We start from the raw sequence: 22995 nt of genomic DNA on the forward strand, positions 1-22995 counted from the left end.
CACCCCCAGTAGCTCTGTGGTTTAGTCCACCGTCAACGTCCCTGCGTGAGGATCTCATTAGCGATGTATTGTCCATCTGTATTTATGACTTTTGGCTGTTGCCATTAAAATTTAATTAGTTAAATTCAGAAATTATCGCGCAACTGGCAACATGGCAGCCGCTGCGACTACTAAAGCAGCGCGGAAGGACGATACCACTTATAAGTTACATTTCCGAATGATAAACGAGCAACAAGTGGAAGATATCTGTATTGATTTCTTCTATAAGCCGCACACTATCACGCTGCTGACAGTTACTGTGCTCAGCTTGATGTACTTTGCCCTCACCAGGTAAATAATTTTGAAAATAGTACTTTTTTTTTCTGCTAAATGTACGGCTAGGTTTTCTGTTTTGAAGTTGGCAGTTTCACAGTGTGGAGTTAAACCGGTTATTTTCTACAGCTGACTGTAAATGGCATGCAGTGGTGGTGAGTAAGAGCCCTGCAGCATAACCTCACCTTTGTGCTTTTTTGTGACAGGGATGATGAGCACTTAGACAACAACCTCCGAGTGGGCCTCTTTGTGGTTGTCTCCTTCTTCTTGGTCATCAGTGTCCTGGCCTTTCCTAATGGTAAACTATAACTATAAAATTCACAATGGCCCCATCATTCAGTGGTATGTGATTTAATCCCAACCCTAACCTGCACCAGTCACTCTTCTTGAATTACACAATAGTAATTTCTTCAAGCAAAATTATAAAATATTTTCTGATCTTTCCCTCTCTGTCTCACATGTCACAAACCATTGCCAGCAATTGTATATTTTAGGAAATTATGCAGGGAATCTTTCACCATTTTCTTACATTGTATTGAACAAACAATTAAACATCTAATTGTGAAAAAATAATCTGCATAGTAAATAATAATAAAGAAAACTTGAATATGTATCATCTTATGTAGTGTGAAATGAGACAAAAACATGACATTTTAGAAAACTCTGTCCACTAAGACAGGTGAAAGGTCTGAACAACAGCTAAGTGGAGTGAGATTATGTTCACTCAGCAAATTTAGCTTGACTGCAAATGAACCACCGTTTGTGTTGCTTTCTTCTTCAGGACCTTTTACCAGGCCACATCCTGCGATATGGAGAATAGTGTTTGGTAAGTTTATGCCTACTTTTTCCTCATTCACCAATAACCTGAATATTCAGATAAGATCCCAATTTCATTTGTTTTCAACCTGGCTTCTCTCCTGTTGTGGGCAGGTCTCAGTGTACTCTACTTCCTCTTTCTGGTCTTCCTCATCTTCCTGAACTGGGACCAGGTGAAGATACTGATGTACTGGGTGGACCCAAATCTGCGCTATGCCACACGGGAAGCAGACATCATGGTAAGGATGGTTTGAACAATATAATTAGTTAATATGCCCCTGAGCCATCAACTTGTATCAAATCTAGTATAATAAAAAAATCCTGCATGATCATGTATTGAATGTATATCCCAAGCATCAAACTGAATAAACAAAAAAAAACATCATTCATTTGGGTGTGTTTAAGGAATAGAGCTGATGTAACTTGCTGTATTTATTGTGAACACCCCCGAGACACATTATTTATACATAATTTGAGTTATTCAAATAAAATTGTTGTAAAATTTGACTGCATTTTTCTTCCAGATTTTATTCAGACTTCCTTTTTGGTGGCCATTAACTTTTTTTGTTGTTGTTCTACACAGGAATATGCTGTAAACTGTACAGTGATAACATGGGAGCGCGTCCTCAGCCACTTCGACATCTTTGCTTTCGGCCACTTTGCAGGCTGGGCCATGAAGGCTCTGCTCATCCGCAGTTACGGCCTGTGCTGGACCATCAGCATCACCTGGGAACTGACCGAGGTAACGTGTGCATATGACTGATCTGCCTACATTATATTGTAGGATGTTAACTAAATGTATTCTGAGCTCTGCAAGGTCAAGCAAAAAAGAAAACTTTTGTAAACTGTAGTGATCGTGCTCATACAAAAGAACAGTGTGATTTCAGCTCAGTTTGAGTAGAGATTGATAGCTCAGGAGGAAACCACTATTATGAAACAATTGTATCAGCAGGAGTTTATGCACATGCCAAGAGCTGCTGCCCTGCTCCTAGTTGTTGACTGAAAGGATTAGATCACAGGATTTAGCCTAATGCCAGATTTACTCATCACAGAATCGACTTTGCCACAGAGTCTGTGGTCAAACAAGGTGCAACAGTCATTTAAATAAACACACACTAACTCAATTTGTATTTGTAGATGTTATCGTTTCCCAGCCCTTTGATTGAAGAGATTTTGATATACAACTTCCTACCAAGTAAATATATTTAATTTTCACTGCCGTCTCCACCATTTTTCTTTTGCAGCTGTTCTTCATGCACCTTCTGCCAAACTTTGCTGAGTGCTGGTGGGATCAGGTGATACTAGACATACTGTTGTGTAACGGAGGAGGCATCTGGCTGGGTATGACCGTGTGCCGCTTTTTGGAGATGAGGACCTACCGCTGGGCCAGCATCAAGTCAGTGTTTTGTTTTTTTCTAATTCAAAAAGATGCTTGTTCCCACAGGAAAGACTCAGTCCAGTAATTACCAGTTCCCATTCTCCTTCATGCCCATTAAAACACGATCAATAGCATCTTTAATCAGCTAATGCCGATATTGAGAAAACCTACTAAAAAACATCTAAATCTATATAAGGAATACCTGTAACATTTGTTATGCCTGTTTCCATTTCCCTTTTTTCACAAAGGAAAAAGTAATTTAATAGAGGTAAAAATCCTACCTTTTTCGTCGCTTTCATACCTTGGATTTGACACCATGTTGGACTAGACATGTCACTTTGCTTTCTGTATATACCTCACTAACCTGAATCTTCATTCTTTATCATTTCCAACGTACTTAAAACTTGTTGCAGCAAAAAACAAAAAACAAAAGTGTTGGTTGTAGAAAGCTTTACTCTTCCCTTCTCTTCTTCCTCGTGTGCAGAGACATCGTAGAGCTTCACTGCTGCGTGACACAAATTGTCCAAATCAGATGGTGTATGAAACAATTCTCCACAGCCACATGTTATCGTATGAATGTTTGTATTTATCTCTGGATCCTCAAAGGTGCACATACTGTGTCTGTTCAGGGAAATCCACAGCACCACTGGGAAAATCAAGCGAGCCGTGCTCCAGTTCACCCCCGCCAGTTGGACCTACGTGCGCTGGTTCGACCCAAAGTCGTCCTCCCAGAGGCTGGCAGGCATCTACCTCTTCATGATCTTATGGCAGGTAGGCTTTGACCAAGCTTTGGCCCAGAAATGACTATACGACTGTCAGAGTGCCAGGTATTAATCTGTGGGTTCTTCAAAGATCAGCAATATCTCATCCTGCCATCTAAATGTGTCACCAAAGACTTTGATGGAGACTCCTATGAACTGGTGACTGTGTTAAATCTCTTATCTTCACAGCTGACAGAGTTGAACACGTTCTTCCTCAAGCACATCTTCGTCTTCCAGGCCTCTCACCCACTCAGCTGGTGTCGTATCCTCCTCGTTGGCGTCATCACAGCACCAACTGTACGGTAAGTTCACTTTACACACCACCAGCAACAGTAAATGTGGCATAATAGATTCGAACACTACCTGAGACAGTTTTTGACCTTTAGGGTCTGTGTGGAAATCAAATATTTGTTTTGATTACTGTTTTAAGAAATTAAAATGACTTTATTTTGTTGAATGTTTTTCAGGCAGTATTATGCATACCTGACAGACACTCAGTGTAAACGAGTAGGCACACAGTGTTGGGTCTTTGGGTAAGTACATATCACTTGTCCAGTTAGATCTGTTTTTTTAATGATCCAGAAACAAGTTTGGAAGCTGCGTTAATGGAAGTTTTTGAAAATCTAGTGTAACCTAAGTATAAGCTATTATGAGGACTGCAGAGTTTTGGTTAAAAGTTGCTTTGATCTTGTTGGCTTACTGTATATCACAATGATATGTGCCCTCCCTGGTTTAATATCCTTGTTTTTAATCCAGCAAATGGCTGTGAGAACTTCTACTCTGACTGTGAGCTGAAAATGTCACGTCATCATCTATTCCTGTTTATTGTTGAAATGTGGTGACTAGATGTTAACCATCAATCACTGTTCGCACAGAGTTGTAACTGATAACAGTTCAACCACAGTTTTACTGGCCACTTGCTACAATTATGCTAAGCTACTTTGAAAAGGTAGAAAACAAGCAAAAAAAAAAAAAAAAAAAAGGTACCTGCAAGTTTTTGATTTTTTTGTTGTTGTTGTTGTTGAATTGTTCTATAACTGTTAAGTGTCAGATTTGCTTTATGTAAATTCAGTTATCTAACTCTTTCTAGCCCATTGAAATTCATAACATTATGACCTCATCTCAGACATAAAGCTGCCAATGTCCTCTGTCTGCTCCAGTTTCTATAGCAACGAGACAGGCTCTCTCCGACTGCTTAAAACACTGAATACTGAGACCACTCTCTCATCTGGGGTTTACCTCTGCAGTGTAACCTTTACAACTGAAAAGGCTCCTCCCGCAGTCTAAAATAAATTAGTTCAGCTCATGCGTTCAAATGGCAAAGAAACAACAATATAGAGCACAGTCATGCATTTGAACGTAAATGCCACAGGTGTCCACAGAGAGCTCCATTGCAATGAAATTTTGTTGCCAAGAGAGGGGGCAATTGTTACATACAGTGATCTGTGCTTAAAATTTCAAGAGCAGCTAATCTACCCATTTAATTCTACCCTCATGTTTCCCCTCAGAGCTATTGCTTTCCTGGAGGCTCTTGCTTGTGTAAAATTTGGACATGACTTGTTTTCTAAGACACAAATCCGTTCTGTCCTATTGTGGCTACTCTGTCTGGTAAGTGTGTGTGTGTGTGTGTGTGTGTGTGTGTGTGTGTGTGTGTGTGTGTGTGTGTGTGTCTATATTTTTGCACTACCTAAAGACATGTTTCACTTCAACTAGTTATTAAAAGGAGTAGATAACATAATATTAATCTTAAATGACCCTTTTGCTCCTCTCATCCTGTCATACAGATGTCTACTTAGTGACCCATAACATAAATATGTGTGTTTGATGTTGTACTTGGACCCTGGTAACAGTTGCTGTGACATGTAACAGAGTCCTGTAGCGTGTTGGTGTTAAAGCTGACAATTCAGACATGAGCACGAAACAAACCTGCCCAAGGTCAATGGGTACATGTTTTTTGTTGTTGTTTTTTGCATTTTTTCTTTCTGTTAGTGCTGCTATCATTGCAGCTCCAATGGTTGTTGGCACTTTTAAAAATCCTATCACTTTAATGTCTTCTTAGCCATTTTCAAGCCCGACCCCAGCACATACTAAGTGCCTATTCTTGATTAGCCTATTTGTCACTGTTAATACCCAAATTGGTAATACACTAGTCTAGTGTGAAAACATTGTTGCATCACCATGTTGCACTTGAGCATGTTTACTAACTTATGACAATTCCTCTTTTTTAGGCATTCATCACACTTTTATGTTTAAATGGGATGGTGTGGTATGAGCAAAGTAAAATGAAGGTAAGATGTTGTAAGATGTCTTGGTCTTTAGTAAAATGGTGTCACTGATAACATTAACAACAGCATTCACAACACCAGGATCTTGAAACTGAACTAAATTGAGTTCCTGTGCTCTTTCTGCTGTGACATGTTTCTTTTGAAAATTGTTCTCAACTTGAAGCTTAATTTTACTTGACTGTTAAGAGTTGCGCAAAGCCACTGACTCTGTGCTCCTATTTACAGAGCATTCCTATGCAAACTGAAGACTGTGATGACAGCAGTGTTGTTGACTCGTGTGGTTTCATCCCAGATGGTGTTGCAGGTCAGTCTCATACCAGACAAACTGGTGACAACTCATCACTACACTTTAACCTTAATCCCTAACAAAATCACGTATGTTTACTCCACAGGGCAGAAGGAGTCCTTGAGAAGTTTACAACCTACAAAACGGAGAAGAGCCTCTGGGAGGAACAGATTTGTGAATGGCCAGGGAGGAAAGCGACAATAACCAACACAATCGCTGGGTATTCAAATCCTCCATTAGGGAGATAAGCGATGGATAGACTCTAAAAAGCACCCAACGAATGGGGCAAAACATTATGCACATTAGTTGCATTAAGATTTTGAAGAATCCTAAAGGCCAGGAGGTGAACTCAAATAAAACACTACAAGTTTTGATATGTTTTTTCAGCTTATGAAGCTGTAGCTGTGGCAATGTGGTGGCGAAACACAACGATGAGATGAAAGCTACATAGACCTGCAGACTGGGGTTGTGTGCTCTTTGGAATCTGCAGTAGTAGAAAACCTCTGATACTGTATGACAGGGGTACTTCTAAGCAATATACACTAGATTTTGAAATACAAGATTGCCTTACTTGGACTATTTAAATTAGCATGTGGGCCTCAGTCGTCCTACTACACCCAGCATTTTCTGCCTTAAACTACTGAATGTTGTTTGGATGTTTTGCACTGTGGGACATGCACGTATGTCCAGTCAGGGGTGTGCCAGCTATATCAGTGTGCTCTGGTTTACAAACCTGTCTGCACCACCAACCTGAGTATATAGTATATCTAAAGACCCCTGGACTTGTTTGCACTCGTTGTCTTGACTGTTGTTTTTGAATAGTTCTGTCACTGAATTTCTTAGCTTTAATAGGAAAAACTAAAGATCTCAATTATTATTGTGTATAACATTTAATTAGTAATTTGAACGGTGATTTATAGGTTAACTTTGTTGATTTGATGTATTTGTGTTTACATAATGCCAGAAGTGCCAAATTTGTACTTATATATAATACGGTTATCTACTGATAAAACTGTACTGTCTGCTTTTCCTCAGTCAATACTTGGTTGTTTCTCTACTTTAAATTACTGGAACAACCAACTGTAGCATTTTTGTGTTTTACATTCCTGCTCTTTTAAGCTTTTGTCACTGTGATTATTCAAATTCTTGGGATGTATGTTATTGTTGCAATTTTGTAGGCTATGTGTTTGTATTTAGTAGAAGAGAACAGTGTATTTGTATGGTGTACTGACAGAATACTGTGATATTCAATGCAATAGCACTGTGGTGACATTCAATAGCATAGAATAATCACAGAAATTATACTTTTCAAACACAACCTTTTTTTTTTTTTTTTAGTTTTTCAGTGGGTTAATACAACATGACCAGAATAGGAAACTAGTCCGCGTAAGCTCTTCTTGATATTACTGAATGATGGAGAGTAGTTTCATGTTGAATGTCACAATGTGTTTACAACATCCCGTTAGTTTGATATACTGTATGTTACTAAGTGATTGTTTCCTGATTAAATTTGTATTGACACCTTGAATAAAACTTTCTTAAACACTTGCCTGTGAGAGTGATTTCAATGTTTAGAGTGTATTACACAAAAATGTAATAGTCAGGGCACACTGTGTTTTCTATGTTTCATCAAATGTTAAAAATGTGCTGCTTGTAACCCCCATTGCAAAATCTTCAATATAACAAATAACTAATAAACTATAGTAGTAGCTATATAATTTCTAAAGCTTTTTTGTGTATGCATAGATTTAAATGCTGGTATTTTATATGTTTGGTAGCTTAATCTATTATTATTTGTTATTGGATATTTTTTAATACTATGGCTCTGCAAAGTAATTAGAAATCAAAAGCTCCTACATCCTAAAACTGTATGTTTGTTCGTTTCAACCGCGGTGTATATAAATATTCAAATATAAAGTAACAAAGGTAGCTAATTTAGTACATCAATCGGGTAAATGTTGCTCATTCAATCACTTCCCACCATGGTTTGCTTTCTGCTGAAATGACTAAAGCATGCTAATATAAAGAATAAACACGATTCTCAGTAGTATCAAAATAACCCCATGTTAAAACCTCTATGGTTAAAACCATGTGGTACAATGTCCTGTCAAACCTCTTTGTTACGTTCTGTTACTACATTTCCCATGATGCCTCAGTGCGTGGCCCCTGTGCTGGATGACAGCTATCCGGCGCCGAAACACCGATAGACGCTCAGACGAAAGAGCCATGGCGGCCACGGGTGGAGGGAAAATTAGAAGCAGGAGATATCACATCGCCTCCAAACCTTACGCCAAGAGTAAACAGGTAAATCGAGCGAAAGTTTTCGTGTTAAAAGCTCTTGTCGAGGACATCCCGGTGACCGCAGTGCCACTATCTTTCAGTCGTTGTTATTGTTTTGTTGGAGACCTTTTTACGGCCTGCTGTTAGCGCTCGTGGCCTCCACGCGCTGCTAGTGAATTAGCATGCTGGCTTACAGGGTTAGCTAAATCAGACGGACTTGACAGGTCAAATCACGGCACGGGGAAGTCTTTTAGACCAGTTAACCAGTATTTGTTACAGGTATAAACGCACACATGACACGTTGTAAGAGCCAGGCTCGGCGCCGTTAGGAAGTTATTAGCTGTTAGCACAGTTAGCAGGAAGCAAGGAAGTGGAATTCTACACGTTAGCCGTTGGTGCTAATGGACGCTAGCACAGGCGAGCAGCGCATTGTTGTCTTTGAGTCTTTAAGTTTGGAGGCTTCACGCCGTGACATGATCGCTTGGGTCCCACTTTACACTCGGACGCAGTTGCGTGACACCAGCTTTAATAATACAGGTGATTTTTTTCATACAGTGGCACCGGGCGTCACGGGAAACGTTTGGGATCTCAGGCTAACCCCGTGTTAGCCAAATCTCAGCCCGTTGGATTGCGCAGGAAGCATCGACTTGGTTGGAAACCCACATGGTTTGTCTGAGTGGATTCACTTGGCGCTGGGACAACGACTAATGATAGTTTTAAAGCCACTCCACGATGTGAACAGTGGATGTGATGTGTCTAAATGCACGGCGGACTTAATAATGTATTTTTCAATCACTACGCAGAGTAACGTTAATCAACTGAACTACAAATCAGATGGTTTGTTTATATGACTATCAACCTACTAATGTGTCCTATGGCTGCACAGAAAAGCCTATCAATATTTTATTTATTCATTTATTTACTATTTACTGTATATTTACTAAACCGGCAGATTGAACATCAGTTAGATGTTTACTAAGTAGCTAGTCTTAGCAGACATTTAGATTATTTAATTGATATATCATTGCTTTTGGGCAGTGATTTCAAATTAATGAATTGAATTCAAATTTAACAATTTTCTATGTGCATTTACCGAAACATACAAAGTTACAAGCCATGATCATACAGACAGAAATGACATTAATTTCAAGTTTCTGTGTTTAACGGTTTTGTCATGAATGCACTATTTGTGTAGCACAAGTGTGAGTCCACCTTCACTGAGATAAATATGGGTTGGAGAAATACCCCTCAATATTGCACAATACAATTCAGCAAGCACCACCACAAAGTACCACCTCTGAAAGAAACGTGAAGTTCAATAAACACCTATTTAAAACAGTTTAAACAAAAACTGAACAGTATAATTCAGTGAAGGCTTTGGACTGATGTTTAACTCTGCATTACTTTAAACCAGGTGGGCTTAGTGAACTGTTACCTGAGTGAATATTAAACTTAGTGCAGTAATTTTGCTCATGAATCCTGCTGACTTGGTATGTGGTATCGGTATCAGTGAATCCCTTGACACCACCCTATGTATATGATATGTTGACCCTGAATACGATTTGAGAAGGGCCATTGTATGTGATATGGAGTCATGATTACATACATTAATGTTCATACGTTATATCATGTCGAAAGACCACAGATGAGTCAGGACCAAAGTCATCTGAAAACAATGGTTTTCCCTTTCTTGTTTACAGTTCAACTTGATAATTGGGTAGTAGAGCTTGGTTTACCCAGCTATGCTAGTTTAAAACGCCTGAGCATGATAAGACATGCAGTTTTTGCATTGTCACCGTTTTGATTCATCTCACAGCTTCATTGCCTGCAAATCGTAACAGTGGAAGACCCTCTTGCCAGCATTTACTTCATACCCTCATGTGGCATATAGCATCGGAAATAAGGATGTAGGAGTATAGTTAAGCACGTTCATTCATGTGATTTTTCTGAGCTTTAAAAGTTAAATATATTGATCCTCTCAGTTACATGTTACAAGTCAGACATGAGAACTCCCAGAGAGCAGTGTCAGTTGATGCCGTGACCCTGTTTACAGCAGAAATGTGGCACCCATAAATCCTAACAACAGCAATACTGTACGTAGCACAAAGTCAACCAGGTCTGTCGTGTTTTTAAGCTCTTGACTTGTCAAAGTTGTGTGTATTTGCACATGGGTTAAAGTGCAGGGATCCCCACAGGTGTATATCAAAGATTAGAGACACACACGGCTGTTATCAGGAGTTGAAAGCTGTCAGGGGTTACACAGCATGTACATGAGGAAATGCACCAGTTAACTAGCTCCTCTGCTTAGATATTCCCTTTCCCTTCTCCACCTGGTAACTTCACCTCATCTTAAGATACTCAGTTACAGTCATAATACCAATCTAATATTCATATTGTGTTATGAATGAAATTAGAGCTGAAAATAGCTAAAGCAAATGTTTACTGCTGCACAGTGGACCCTCCTTTGAATTTGTCATGACACCTTTCATGTCATGAACCAGACCTTGACTCATGAGAGATATACCAGCATGAGATGCTCTTACATTCAAGTACAGGAATGATTTGTACTCGAGACACAAAGTTCAACCGCATTTTGGTAACTTTTGAATACAGTATTCTCATTTCAAGGTCTGCAAACCCGTTCAGAGGCGTTGGATATATTCTAGTTAACTGGTTACCAATGATGTAGAAGACATGTTTTCACTAAGTTAAGTGTTTTACAGAAGTTATTTTTCTGTTGAGGTCCTGTGATGCCTGGTGTAGGAGTCAAGACTCATTCTTATTGATTAAAAATGATCCACCTCAGTACAGTGCAAACCAGCGTCACTTGCTCGCTGCTTCATCGAAGCATACACAGTGCCTGACCCAGTTTCTGTCTTACTGAGCTTGTGTTTTGCTTTGCACTGGGGAGGACGAATGGCTTCTCATTGCAAGTGGGGCTGTGCAGCTGATTCAAATAATAAAATGCGGAGTTAAATCACAAGAGTTAAGCAATTGTTTTTATATGTTTCATGGCCTTAGAAACAAATTATGTGAAATTGGTTTCGCCAAAGATTTATTATCTTTTGATAATCATAAATACAAGCATCCGTACTCTGTTGTCTTGGTGTAAATTGTTAAAACATAAATCCACATAATTCATCCAAGTATTTTTACTTGTTTTGTTTCACATGCACTGAATTTTATCCGGCGGTGATCATAGAGGAATATTTCCAATGGGCCGCCATAAACAATGTCTCAAGTTTATGGTTCTTTATAGTGTCTATACGCCTTCATCTGTGCCGCTCACACTTTTCATCCCCCGTTTATGGCCTCCTCTCTGTTCCTTGTGTTTTTATCAGCAGCAGTCAGGCCTCATCAGTCGGGTGACAGACACAGTAAAGAGCATCGTTCCTTCCTGGCTGCAGAAATACTTCAAGAATGAAGATGCTCCTGAAGGAGGGGGGGCTGTACAAGGGACAGACCAGAACTGCCAACCCCCACCTCCTCCTCCTCCTCCCCCTAATGGCAGTGAAGAGGGACCTCCTCCTCTCGATGGTCGCGACTCCCCAGAGCCCAGCACCAGTAACACAGGTAAGGGAAGGGATTATTAAACCCATTACATGTAGTTTTGCATTGTCCTCTGCTCCATCGTGCTCATCTGAACCCGTCCTCTCTTGCACAGAGCCCTCAACCAGTCGGGCGTCCCTGAACTTTCAGGAGTATGTGCTCTCTCGACCGCCTCTGAGTCGCTCTCACCTCCATTTCCCCCCGCTGGATGCCACCTCCCCAACACTGGGGGCTTCCAGCAGCCTCTTCTCCCAGCCCTCCACCTCCACAGCCCCTGGGCCCTTTTCCACTGGCTTCTCTTTGGTTAAAGAAATCAAGGATAACTTATCGCAGCATGAAGATGATAACATCTCCACCACAAGCGGGTTTTCCTCTCGCGCCTCTGACAAAGGTAAAGGCAGAGTATTTGCATTAGAGCTGTCAACAAATATTTCAAATTTGATTATCAAATAATAAAAATACAACCACTACTGTTTGTCAAACTTGTTCTCATGTGTGCTTTGGCTGCTTGCGCTGAATGACAGACAGAAGTCACACAACATCAACTTTTATTGATTGGAAATGAAATGTAGGTCAAGCTGAAACGAGTTAATAAGTCAACAACAGTGTGGCGGTCAGGATGTAATAATTCTCAACCCAGCTCGGTGGCAGAGTTTGAGCTGCTATGTGAGTTACAGTTGGCCAAGTCTTCCACTCCAGCACTAGTAGCAACATGAGGACACAGATATGCACCCCAATGAGCTCCTACAGTTTTATTGTCTCGTCTTGTATTGGTGCCCTCTAATGGACATTATTTATTAAAAAGTTGACATTTTAATGGCTTGAAAATATGTTGACACACACATCACAACATTCACCTTGTGTTGATCTGGTTTGTACACGATTTCTTATTATCTGAAACTGAATATAAGCATATTTATAGCAAATTCAAGCACATACCCAAAAGGAAACATTTTGAATTGTACGCGTTGTCGTAGGTGGAGGTCAGTGTCTGTGGCTTTATTTCACTGTTTGTGGCTGGGCCCAGATCTGAAATGCTAAGCTTGATTTCCACAACACGGTCTGAGATGAATCTCCTCTTTTTCAGATGTCCCCACTTCCAAAACAGCGTCACTTCCCCAGCTTTGGTCCCCCGAGATGGACAGAACAAACTCTGGGCCTCAGCCCTCCCACTCCAGCCTGAAAAAGCCTGCTTTCAACCTGTCAGTTTTTGGAACATCCTCCAATGTGAGTGTCTGGGGTTTCTGTCATCAGCATAATGAGTCTGTCAATGTGTAATGGTCAAAAAAAAAGAAAGAAAGCAAAGAAAAGCAGACTGAAAGAACAAATCTGTGCCACAAAGCTCTGTATTTTGGTGTCTCAGGGTTTGATCTAGGCTGTGCCATTAGTGCGGTGACCCACTTAATATAAAATGGCCCTCTGGAATTTGGTCAGTGCACCAACTCTTCAAAATCACGTGTACCACAAACTTGGTCACATTTTAAGCTGACCACTGGGTTTCAGGTGTCGCTAAACAAATTATGGTGCCTCAGGCTTCAGTTTTGATTATTGATAATTAGTAGGTGTTATGTGTTACATGCATAATCTGGAAAAGTGCCACCTTGCCCACGGCCATGCAGTGTCTTGATGTGTCGCTTTCTTTCTCTCTGGTGTCACCAACATGTTGTACAACAACTATCGCGGGTGGCAATGTGCCAGACGCCACAGCTGAGCCTCGCCAACACTTCATAAGAATTAATCTTTCCTGGTGTGCACTGCAGTCCGAAGAAAGTGTTGTTGAGGATATAAAAACAAAATTTGCAGCAACACCTCGTACAAGTCCGAGCTTGTTGCCGCATATGTTTTAACAACGCACAACGACACCCGGAGATTGATTTAGGTTTTTTTTCCCCACATTAAACCACATTGTGATGATATTTACATCACACAGGAAAGTTAAGGATAAAGAAGTTGACATATTAATAAAGATGATTGGCTATTTAAACATTTACAGGGTTTATTTGCATTTTTTTGATTACAATGTTTGTTTAGCTGCTTAAACCTACATGTTTTCACACATGACAAATACATGGGCCTGAGAATTATACCCAATAATGTTACATTCAACCCTAACCCTTTCTCTTTCAGTCGACATTAAACAGCACAGTGCTGAACTCCAGCCAGCTTGGAGACTCACCCTTCTACCCCGGGAAGACCATGTACGGCGGGGCAGCTGCAGTCAGGAGCTCTCGCGGACGTCCTGGAACACCGTACCAGGTGAGCTAGTGACAGCCATGTAGACTAGAAGCTCAGAGACTCATGTTGGAGCAAAATAATGGTGAATTTATTAACTCATGACAACCAGTTATTTAAATTGTACATGTACATTCAATGTCCTTGAAGTGTATTTGCCCTTTCTAGGTGAGCACTTAATTTCTGACATCATAAGATGAATGCGACTCAAGTATGAATATTTTTATTATTATAATTGGAGACTAAATTAGCTCATCTGATCCGTAGGCCCCGGTGAGGAGACAGATCAAGGCCAAGCCTGCCGGTGCTCAGCCCTGTGGTGTGACCAGCGCTACAGCCAGACGCATCCTGCAGTCCTTGGAGCGCATGTCGAGCCCCCTGGCCGTGAGTGCACACGCACACGCACACGCACACGCACACGCACACGCACAGAAACACAATCTCTGTAGTTCAAACCTGGGGGGTATCCATCAAGCTTGTTTAGCTCAAAGTCTGGCTTAAATGTCCTAGTCTTGTTTATTTTAGTGAGAGTTCAGTTCCATCAACGTGGCCAAGATTAGCTCCACCTCGGTAACCATGGAAACCATGGTTCTGGCTAAGCCTGGTGCTTTCAGCTAAGCTCCGACCTCCGTGACGGCTGCAGCGGAGACATAAGTTGTGCCTCCTCTACCTAGTAAGCCATACAGCGTACCTGCAAGAGAGGTTCATATGATGCTCAAACAGAAGGAACTTTGTGTCATTTACGCTTTGAGCCTGTCAGTCGTATTGTTCCAGACCTCCTCCGGTACCTTGTCAACGGCAGCAGTGTTTACTTTTCGTGTTGTAGCCTACATTATATTCATCATAAATCTCCATAAGGAGCGTTTACTCCGCTGTGGAGAAGCTTCGGTGCGTGTGTTTCCTTTGCTTTGGGCCATTTTGGGATATTTTTGGCACTCGACTGGTGTGGGCTTCTACGAGGTGAGGCTTGAATTGGCATCAAGTGGAGCCGGCTGATCTCACTTGATGGAACTGGTTGGGGCTTGGTTTGGAGTTTGCGTTAATTCAAGATTCAAGATTACACCATAATCTGGATGTTCTTAGTGACTTTGATGGAATAACCCCCAGGTTTCAACTTAAAGTGCATCAGTGCTCTAGCACTAAATATGTCGTTATTATAGAATTTGTGTCGTCATATTTTAGCATTTTCCCTGGCAAGATTATTTTGACATTTTCTCTTATTTACAGGACGCCAAGAGAATCCCAGCAGCAGCTTCATCCCCCATGTCACCAGTAAGTGTTCTTCATGCCCCTAAATTGTGTGTCTAAGCATGAACAGTAGCATAGTACAAGGCGGTACAACCACTACAAGTGGTCATTAATATCCAAAACATGTAAGAAAGGGCCAGAAATACTTTTGAGTAATAAGTCTCTGTGAAATTGTAAAATACTGGAAAAGTACATAGAGAAGTTTTATTGATTTTTGTCCCATAAAGAAGACCTGTTTTCTGACATGAGTTTTCCTTTGGCAGTTGATGGATGGATCAAATCTAGATGTTTCACATTTCCAGGCAAAAAAGAAAAGGGTAAGTACAGATTCTGTTATTCTTGTGGCCACATTCATGTCAAAAATTTTATTTGTGAGAAGATTCTGATTTTATAAAGACATAACGCCAAATGTCCCTGCATGATTTGAAGCTGGTATATTGCACATCAGCAAACAAACCTGACTTGTGTCTTCGGTTGGAGTGTTTGCACAACGCTCACAAGGCTCAGTGATGTGAATGAAACAGGGATGTCATTGTACAAACTCGGCAGCATTTGTTGTGGTTTGTCTTTCTGTCATTTCCTGCCTCGCTGCCTGTTGGCCTCCTTTACAATAGTTAACAGGATTCTCCGCGGCCGGGACACAGCTGTTCACCGCTGCGTGTGCGTGCATGTTGTTCTTTATACGTGCATGTGCACACAAGTGCTCGCGAGCAAAAGTGTGCTAGACTGCAGGTTGTATTCAGTTCATGAAAGTGTGTGTATGTGCTGTGTGTTAAGTGTGGTCCATTGTTAAATTGTGCCAGCACTGGGCTGGACTTGACCTCAGTAATAACTGTCAGGCATTTCTATCTGCGACAGCTGCTTTGTAAAGGCCAACAATGGTGTATTGACCCTTGCAAGTTCCCTATAAATGAATCCGTCATATTACCTTATGGAAATCCAATATATAATTTGAGGAACTGCATTTTTTTTTTCAACGATTAAAGAGACTGGGAGTTGACAAATAGCCTTTACTGTTTGTTTGTTTTTTTTTAAACAAATAGCAGTTGGCGCGGAAATGGATGCTCGGATTTCACAGTGAGGAATTTTGCATTTGAGAGACAAAGTATAATACACAGGCCTAGTTTAGCTTTTCTGTGTTTCATTTTTTTGTTATCAGCACGACACCAACAGCAATGTGCCAGCAAGAAGGTGAAACAACCATAGAGCTCTAGTCCAAAATAAAAGGATAACACTGGTGTTATTTAATTTTATGTATTTATTGAAACGATCATTTTGCTGGATGAAGATTTTATGTCTGTGCAGTTATACCCGATGTGTGTGCCCTGCGTGTTTTGTTCTGAAACAATCCTGTATTTCTCTGGAGGTGAGAAATGCATTGGTCAATGTATTGGTCACATCTGGGATGTGTCTAACATTTGTACACCTGTTGAGTTCTGTGGCATAGAGCCAGGAGCTGAATTAGCCACACTCGGGTGTAGAAGCACTTCTTGTCTGTTTCTAATTTTCATCTATGTATAAACACACTTTCTTCATTCCAGATGGATCCCGCTCTCCCGCCGGTGCAGAAGCTGGTGGTTCCTGCTGCAGCCTCAGTGTCAGGAAACCGCTCCGTGTCCTTCAGGCCTACTTTGACTCCTGGAGGAGTGAGCCGAAGTCTGGACAGGACCCCGAGAGAGACGGTCAGTAACACAGTGCTGCCTTAATTTACCCCACAGCAGTGGTCCTATACATTAAATACTGCCAACAGGTGATTAATACAAACTGCTCTAATTATTTTCTTATCCTTGTTTCAACAGCCCACAAGACAATCACCTCAGCTACCTAAAGCAACCCCAGGTCCATCTCAAAGGTACTAATGCAACACTGCTGGGAGTAACCGTATATTTATTTCAAATAATTAGAGCGATAACTAAACGTAATGCAAACATCTCAACAGCATATTCAACAAAAACAAGTGTGTGAGCTAAATGTGAGTTTGCAGTTTTGAAGAAAATTGATGAAACCTGCTGAGCGGGTCATTAGTTGTTACTGTGTTCCTTAGGTTAAGTGATTGTAGCTGATCATTTAAAAAGAAAAACAACAGTAGTAGACAGTCTGGTCCTTTCATCAGCTCTCCCTCTCCACCAGCTGAGACACAACTGATGATAAGGGAGAGACCAAGTACCACTTTAAACCCTAATGGCAGCACCTATAATAGTGTCGGTGGTAGAAATGTAGGCCGATGTATTCCAAACGACTTTGATGTTGCACTATATAGATTACAACATAGCGGAAGAGGAAATCTTGTTAATAAAGAAAAGAGAAAGCTTTTAACACCAATGTTACCAGTAGAAAAATAAGCCTGGAGCCCTGAGATCAACTCCTTGTCACATTGTTTTATGATAATTATCAAACCTTTTCAGTGGATGCCTTAGTTTATTGTACTGACTGTAACTGTGCTGTCTTCTACTAGCACAATGGGTTCCAGCATCCCGGCCTATCCTCTGTCGAGTACGCCTGCAGCCAGCGGCGGCGGCTCTGGAGGGGGCAAGATGAAGAGAGAGCGGACCACTGCAAGACCCTCCTCCAAACGCCCTGAAGAGGACGAGGTGAGAAGAAGCTTTTGCACCAAAAACCACAAGGCTCTGACTTCAAGACTGACAGTGGAGCATTTCTATTACAGCATTGTTCATTATTTAACCTTAGGGTTGGGTTTCCCAGTCCTCATCAGTTAGATACACAAACAGTTTTTGTATGAAAGTAAAGAAAGAAACTGGTGTTCTTACTTTTACTATGGACATTTATGCCAGGGCAGCATTAGAATTATTATCAGGCAAGAGAAAAGACATCAATAAAGATCACATAGTGTCCTTTAAAACATTCAGATTGATATGAACCAGGGTTTTGTCTCCTCTAAAATGTGCTGAATTATTTGCTAGTTTGCAGTTCTCACTAAAGAAAGCTTCCGGTCTTTAAAATTGCACACAAAGTGATAATAATTTCTGATTTCCAGGTGGTTGAAGTACCCGACCTTCCAGCCATTTCACTTCCCATCAGCACCTCCGCCTTGCCCACCTTCAGCTTCTCCTCCCCTCTTCCACCTCTCACTGCCTCCACCACCATGAGCACCCCCTCTAAAGCCACAGCTGTTACTCCCGTTAAGGAAATGTTCACAAATAAGGTCGGTCCTAAAACTTTCACTTCCTACAGGCACGTCTAATTAGAAAACAACATTTTACTTATGTTCTTTTTTCTTTTTTTTCCCAGGAGCCTCCAGCGGCCTCAACTCCCCCCTGTGTCCCTTTTACATTTTCTTCCCCTATTGTCAAAGCCACTGCTGCTAGCCCACCTTCCTTTTCCCCCTCAGTGAGTAAATGGTTTATTACTTGCTAATTCAATATAATCAGCTTTATATACACTTTATATATCATTAAAAAAGTAAACATTGATTGATTGTTTATTTGCTGTTCCTGTTTTCTAGGCTGGATTTACATTTAGTGCACCTGTAGCAAAAATAGGTCCCTCTCTGTCAAATGGGAAGCTGGCTACTCCCATAGCAACAGCAGGTAAGAATGTTTTTTTTTTCTTTTTTTATTACAGTTTGTTTGATTCTTGTTTCTTCCCGTAAAACCGAAAATTCATAATCAACTTTGGTGTTGATTAACTTTTGTGTTGTCATGATGATTTCTACAGTGAAGCCAGCAGCAAACAAAAGCACAGAAGATTTTGAAGGACCCTTTAAACCAGCCAAGACCCTGAAGCAGGGCAGCGTTCTGGATCTTCTCAAAGCACCTGGTGGGGAATCACGGACGCATCATCTACAACCGTGTTGTTGTGTTTCTGCCCGGTACGTGACTGAATCGGGAAGTCTGCTGTTTTAACTCTTCTCCTTCTCTTCTCTCTTCAGGTTTTGCCTCTCCTGTTACTCGGACTTCCCCAGGCCCGGACAACTCTCCCCACCAGACCTCTACACTATCCACCGCCCCCTCCTCCTCCACCTCCACCACCTCTTCCCTCTCTTCTTCAACAGGACTCGGCGATATGTTCAAAGCTCCGCTAAACTGCTGGAGCTGCGACGTGTGCTTGGTGCAGAACAAGCCATCCGATGCAAAATGTGTTTGCTGCATGGCCCCACAGCCCAACTCCTCTTCATCAAAATCTATGGACAGTAAGCCTTCACCCTTAACCTCGGTTGGGCTGGAGAGCAGCAGCACGAACACCACCTCCACCACTACAACCACCACAGGCTTTGGCACGATGTTTTCCAAACCTGCAGGAACCTGGGACTGTGATACGTGTCTTGTTCTGAACAAACCTGATGCAGTAAAGTGTGTGGCCTGCGAAACGGCCAAACCCGGGACAGGACTTAAACCCTCACTGACTCTCCCTTCTGCCTTCTCAGCTGTTAAGACTGTACCCACCTCCACAGCTCCCATCTCCACAGGATTCGCTGGATTTGGAGACAAATTCAAAAAACCTGAGGGTGCATGGGAGTGTGATACATGTATGGTACAGAACAAGGCAGAAGACTCAAAGTGTGTGGCCTGCATGAGCGCTAAACCAGGTAATGAGAGCATGGCTGTGCACATTTGGTGTTTAGATAATCCAGCTGTGTCGTCGTATTTTTAAAAAGGAAAAAAAAAAGGCAATTGTCTGTTTAGTGAAGCATCTTCCCCTTTCCTCATCAACATCACAGGAGCATCAGCAGGAACATCCTCAGGAGCTTCTGCAGAGTCCTCCTCTCCAGCCAGCACCGCTCCAGTGTTTGGGTTGGGAGATAAATTCAAGAAGCCAGAGGGTGCCTGGGATTGTGATGTATGTCTTGTGCAGAATAAGGCTGCTGATGTACAGTGTGTTGCTTGTCAGACAACCAAACCCGGGGCTACCGTGGAGCCTAAAGGTATTGTGATTTCTATATGGTAGAGCAATGATACATTAATCGTCTAATAATCTAATCCTTTGAATTATATGTTACTTCCAATATGGCCAAAACCAAATCTGATCAAATATAATTTTTTGGGAAACTCACAACTTGATGTGTAACCTGAACCTAATCCATACTTTCCCCCCCTTTCTTTTGCATCTTTTCTATCCCCTGTTTCTCTTCAGCTTTTGGTTCGTCCTTTGGTTCGTCAACTGGCGGGACCTCTACCTCTAGTTCTGGAGGATTTAAGTTTGGTACATCAGACAGCACCTCGGAGTCTGGATCTGGAGGTTTCAAGTTTGGGGGCTCATTTTCCGAGTCCTCTTCTTCTTCTTCATCATCATCAGGTGGATTCAAATTTGGAACTCCATTTGGAAGCGCCTCGTTAGAAACCACTTCTAAAGACACTAATGCCTCATCAGGGTTTAAATTTGGCAGCTCCTCTGAGGGCTTTAAATTTGGGGCTGCCTCTAGTGATGACAAAAAGTCAGACCAACCCGCCGCCGGTTCTGGGTTTAAGTTCGGAACCAGCGGCGGGATAATGTTTGGAACTGGATCATCTAGCACAGAAAGCAACTCTAAGGGAGGCTTCACCTTTGGACTTTCAAAACCTGAGGAGAAAACATCAGACGCCACCACCACCTCCTCCTCCTCATCCTCTGTTAGTTTCACTCCTCCTGTTTCCTCTCAAGGAAAGAGCGACAGTCCTGCACCATCAAACGACACCACATCAACAATCACTAATGCAACCACCACCACAACCACCACTGCCGGGTCTGTGTTTGGGAGACTGGGAGAGCCGAGTTTGGTGACGGCCACACCACAAGGGGGCTCCACCTTTGGATCGTTGCAGGCGGACAAAGAGCCGGCAGCTCCCACGTTTACCTTCGGGAAGCCAGAGGAAAAGAAGGAAAGCGCTGCACCCTCAGCTCCATCTAGCTTCCTCTTCGGTGCTGCTAGTAAAGATGCAGATGCGACACCAGCGGCGGCCACTACAGGTGGCTTTTCCTTCAGCAAGCCAAGTGCTCCAACAGAAAAACCTCCACCTCCATATCCCTTTGGAAAGCCAGCAGACAAGAGCGAAACATCTGCTGCAGAGGCCCCAAAGCCCACATTCTCCTTTGGACAAAGTGCTACAGGTATTTTTGACTTATTATTTGTCATTACTGTTGGAAGAATGTGTACACAATTAAAATAAGCATGTTTAGCTCAAATAGACAAAAATTTGGTATTGTAAGAATAAGTAAGCAGGACAAATTCCTCGCTGCTGTGCACTACACACCATGAGCAACACTTTTCTTGTCTTCCACCAGATTCCACTGCTGCTGCTCCAAAACCAGCATTTTCCTTTATGGCTGGTAATCCTACCAACTCTACATCCTCGTCGTCCTCAACTCCGACTCCCAGTCTGTTCGGCAGCAGCAGCAACAACGGCTCCACCCAGGCTCCAGCTCCCTCTGCAGCTCCCGGTTCTTTTGTTTTTGGTCAGCCTGCTGCAACCTCAAGTGATGCTCCTCCAGCTAAAGCCTTCGTCTTTGGCCAGAACCAGGACAGCCAGCTGCCTGCTCCCTCAGCGGCTCCTCTGAACTCTGTCTCAGCTCCAGCTCCTTCTCAACCCTTTATCTTTGGTGCACCTGCCAGTGCTGCTGCTCCTGCTGCTGCTGCTCCTCCTCCTCCATCCTTTAGTTTTGGAGCAGCAGCTCCCTCTGCTGTCTCTTCTGCAGGTCTGTATCTGCAATAAGTGGTTGTTGGACTCAAATCTTGGTGTTGTATGTACAATCTGTATATATTTATATATTTTTTAATTATTTTTCTCTTTAACTCACAGCTCCGTCTGCAGCGCCCGCTCCATTTGTATTCAGCTCAGCTCCCACTAGTGGGTTTGGGGCCAACCAGGCTCCTTCATTTGGCTCATCCTTTGGATCCCCTTTCCCAGCCACACCCTCCCAAAGCCCAGCTTTTGGGGCCAAATCCAATGCTGCCCCCGTCTTTGGACAGCAGACCAACTCCACACCTGTGTTTGGAGCAGCTAATAACTCTGCACCAGGTGGGTCACTGGAACCATTTCAGGCCCTTTCCCAGGTTGTCTGTAAAACACAGGGCTTAAGGTTCTCCGACAGGGTGCAGGGTTCCTGGTGTGGCGCTGTTTGAGTGAATTTTGAAAGTAGGTCATGTTACTGTAACGTCACTGAAGTGAGAGGTCTGACCTGTGTTCATGTTTTTTGTACTTGTCAGCTGCTTAATTATAGATGGACCGAATGAATGAACTTGCACTACCACATTCAGCAGATACAAGTGTCAGCGTTAGCTTACGGTATTATGGCCATTGGCCACTTAACGTAACATGTAAAAAACACTGCCTCAACCCCCACCCACACACACACATACATTTTTTGGCACAGACATTTTATCAGGCTTTAAGCCATGAGAAGAATGTGTCATCTTCATATTATGAAATGTATCACATGTAGGTGAAATTATATTTGTCTGTAAACATGTAAATGTGCATTATTTTGAACAGGTGGAGGCTTTCAGTTTGGAGCAGCCAGTGGATTTGGAGCAACAAACAACAACACCTCAGGTGTATTTACTTTTGGAGTCGGCTCCACAGGTTCACCTGCCCCCGCTGCCAACCCCTCCATTGCACCCCAGCCAGGACCACCTGGAGGTGGATTCAACTTCTCACAACCCCCTGCATTCAATATTGGGTATGTTGCACCTTCTTAGTTTCCATGCAAGTATATTTTGAATAACGTGCATCTTCTGGCCCATTCAAAGTAAAAACAAAGGGTAAGGTACCAAACATTTAGAGCAGAGATAATAAATCACCACATCCTTATTTATGTTCAGATTAAAAAAGCTTCAGTAGAAATATCATCTCTTTATTTCCTAGAAAAACATAACTGCTTCAAACCCACCACTTTCATTATCAAGAGACTGAA

At 42.1% G+C, this 22995-nt stretch overlaps 2 protein-coding genes across 5 annotated transcripts in view; both read left to right on the plus strand.

The window, feature by feature from the left end:
• The first annotated feature begins 65 nt into the window (after positions 1-65).
• ptdss1b (phosphatidylserine synthase 1b) lies at positions 66-7388 on the plus strand. Its single transcript, XM_085791603.1, has 13 exons — positions 66-330; positions 519-610; positions 1094-1138; positions 1243-1367; positions 1712-1870; positions 2373-2524; positions 3136-3277; positions 3457-3569; positions 3735-3800; positions 4776-4875; positions 5496-5555; positions 5778-5856; positions 5945-7388. The coding sequence occupies exons 1-13, from the start codon at positions 152-154 to the stop codon at positions 6040-6042; spliced, it is 1410 nt and encodes a 469-aa protein (XP_085647729.1). The 5' UTR covers positions 66-151; the 3' UTR covers positions 6043-7388.
• A 594-nt stretch (positions 7389-7982) lies between these two features.
• Positions 7983-22995, plus strand: part of nup153 (nucleoporin 153) — a 15945-nt gene continuing 932 nt past the window's right edge. Inside the window, exons 1-21 of one of the 4 annotated variants that reach the window (XM_085791612.1) lie at positions 7983-8142; positions 11460-11691; positions 11783-12058; positions 12755-12894; positions 13795-13923; positions 14167-14283; positions 15127-15171; positions 15411-15464; positions 16689-16841; positions 16947-16999; positions 17603-17738; positions 18143-18310; positions 18397-18495; positions 18611-18695; positions 18823-18924; positions 19037-19693; positions 19826-20029; positions 20239-21192; positions 21367-21777; positions 21882-22100; positions 22575-22761. In XM_085791612.1, coding sequence (XP_085647738.1) covers positions 8014-8142; positions 11460-11691; positions 11783-12058; positions 12755-12894; positions 13795-13923; positions 14167-14283; positions 15127-15171; positions 15411-15464; positions 16689-16841; positions 16947-16999; positions 17603-17738; positions 18143-18310; positions 18397-18495; positions 18611-18695; positions 18823-18924; positions 19037-19693; positions 19826-20029; positions 20239-21192; positions 21367-21777; positions 21882-22100; positions 22575-22761 — 4550 coding nt within the window. In that variant the 5' untranslated portion in view covers positions 7983-8013. The remainder of the gene's footprint in view (positions 8143-11459; positions 11692-11782; positions 12059-12754; positions 12895-13794; positions 13924-14166; positions 14284-15126; positions 15172-15410; positions 15465-16688; positions 16842-16946; positions 17000-17602; positions 17739-18142; positions 18311-18396; positions 18496-18610; positions 18696-18822; positions 18925-19036; positions 19694-19825; positions 20030-20238; positions 21193-21366; positions 21778-21881; positions 22101-22574; positions 22762-22995) is intronic. The other 3 variants (XM_085791614.1, XM_085791613.1, XM_085791615.1) reach the window with 3 other exon arrangements.

Source organism: Trachurus japonicus, chromosome 11, assembly GCF_045865225.1.
Source record: "Trachurus japonicus isolate A0001 chromosome 11, Traja_1.0".
NCBI classification, from domain to species: Eukaryota; Metazoa; Chordata; class Actinopteri; order Carangiformes; family Carangidae; genus Trachurus; species Trachurus japonicus.

What these genes read in the sequence shown, in the direction of transcription:
- ptdss1b (XM_085791603.1), top strand. Translation starts at nt 152, where the DNA reads ATGGCAGCCGCTGCGACTACTAAAGCAGCGCGGAAGGACGATACCACT. An exon ending in ATGTACTTTGCCCTCACCAG is followed by an intron (nt 331 to 518) that starts GTAAATAATTTT and finishes TTTTTGTGACAG; the next exon opens with GGATGATGAGCACTTAGACA. An exon ending in CACGGGAAGCAGACATCATG is followed by an intron (nt 1,368 to 1,711) that starts GTAAGGATGGTT and finishes TGTTCTACACAG; the next exon opens with GAATATGCTGTAAACTGTAC.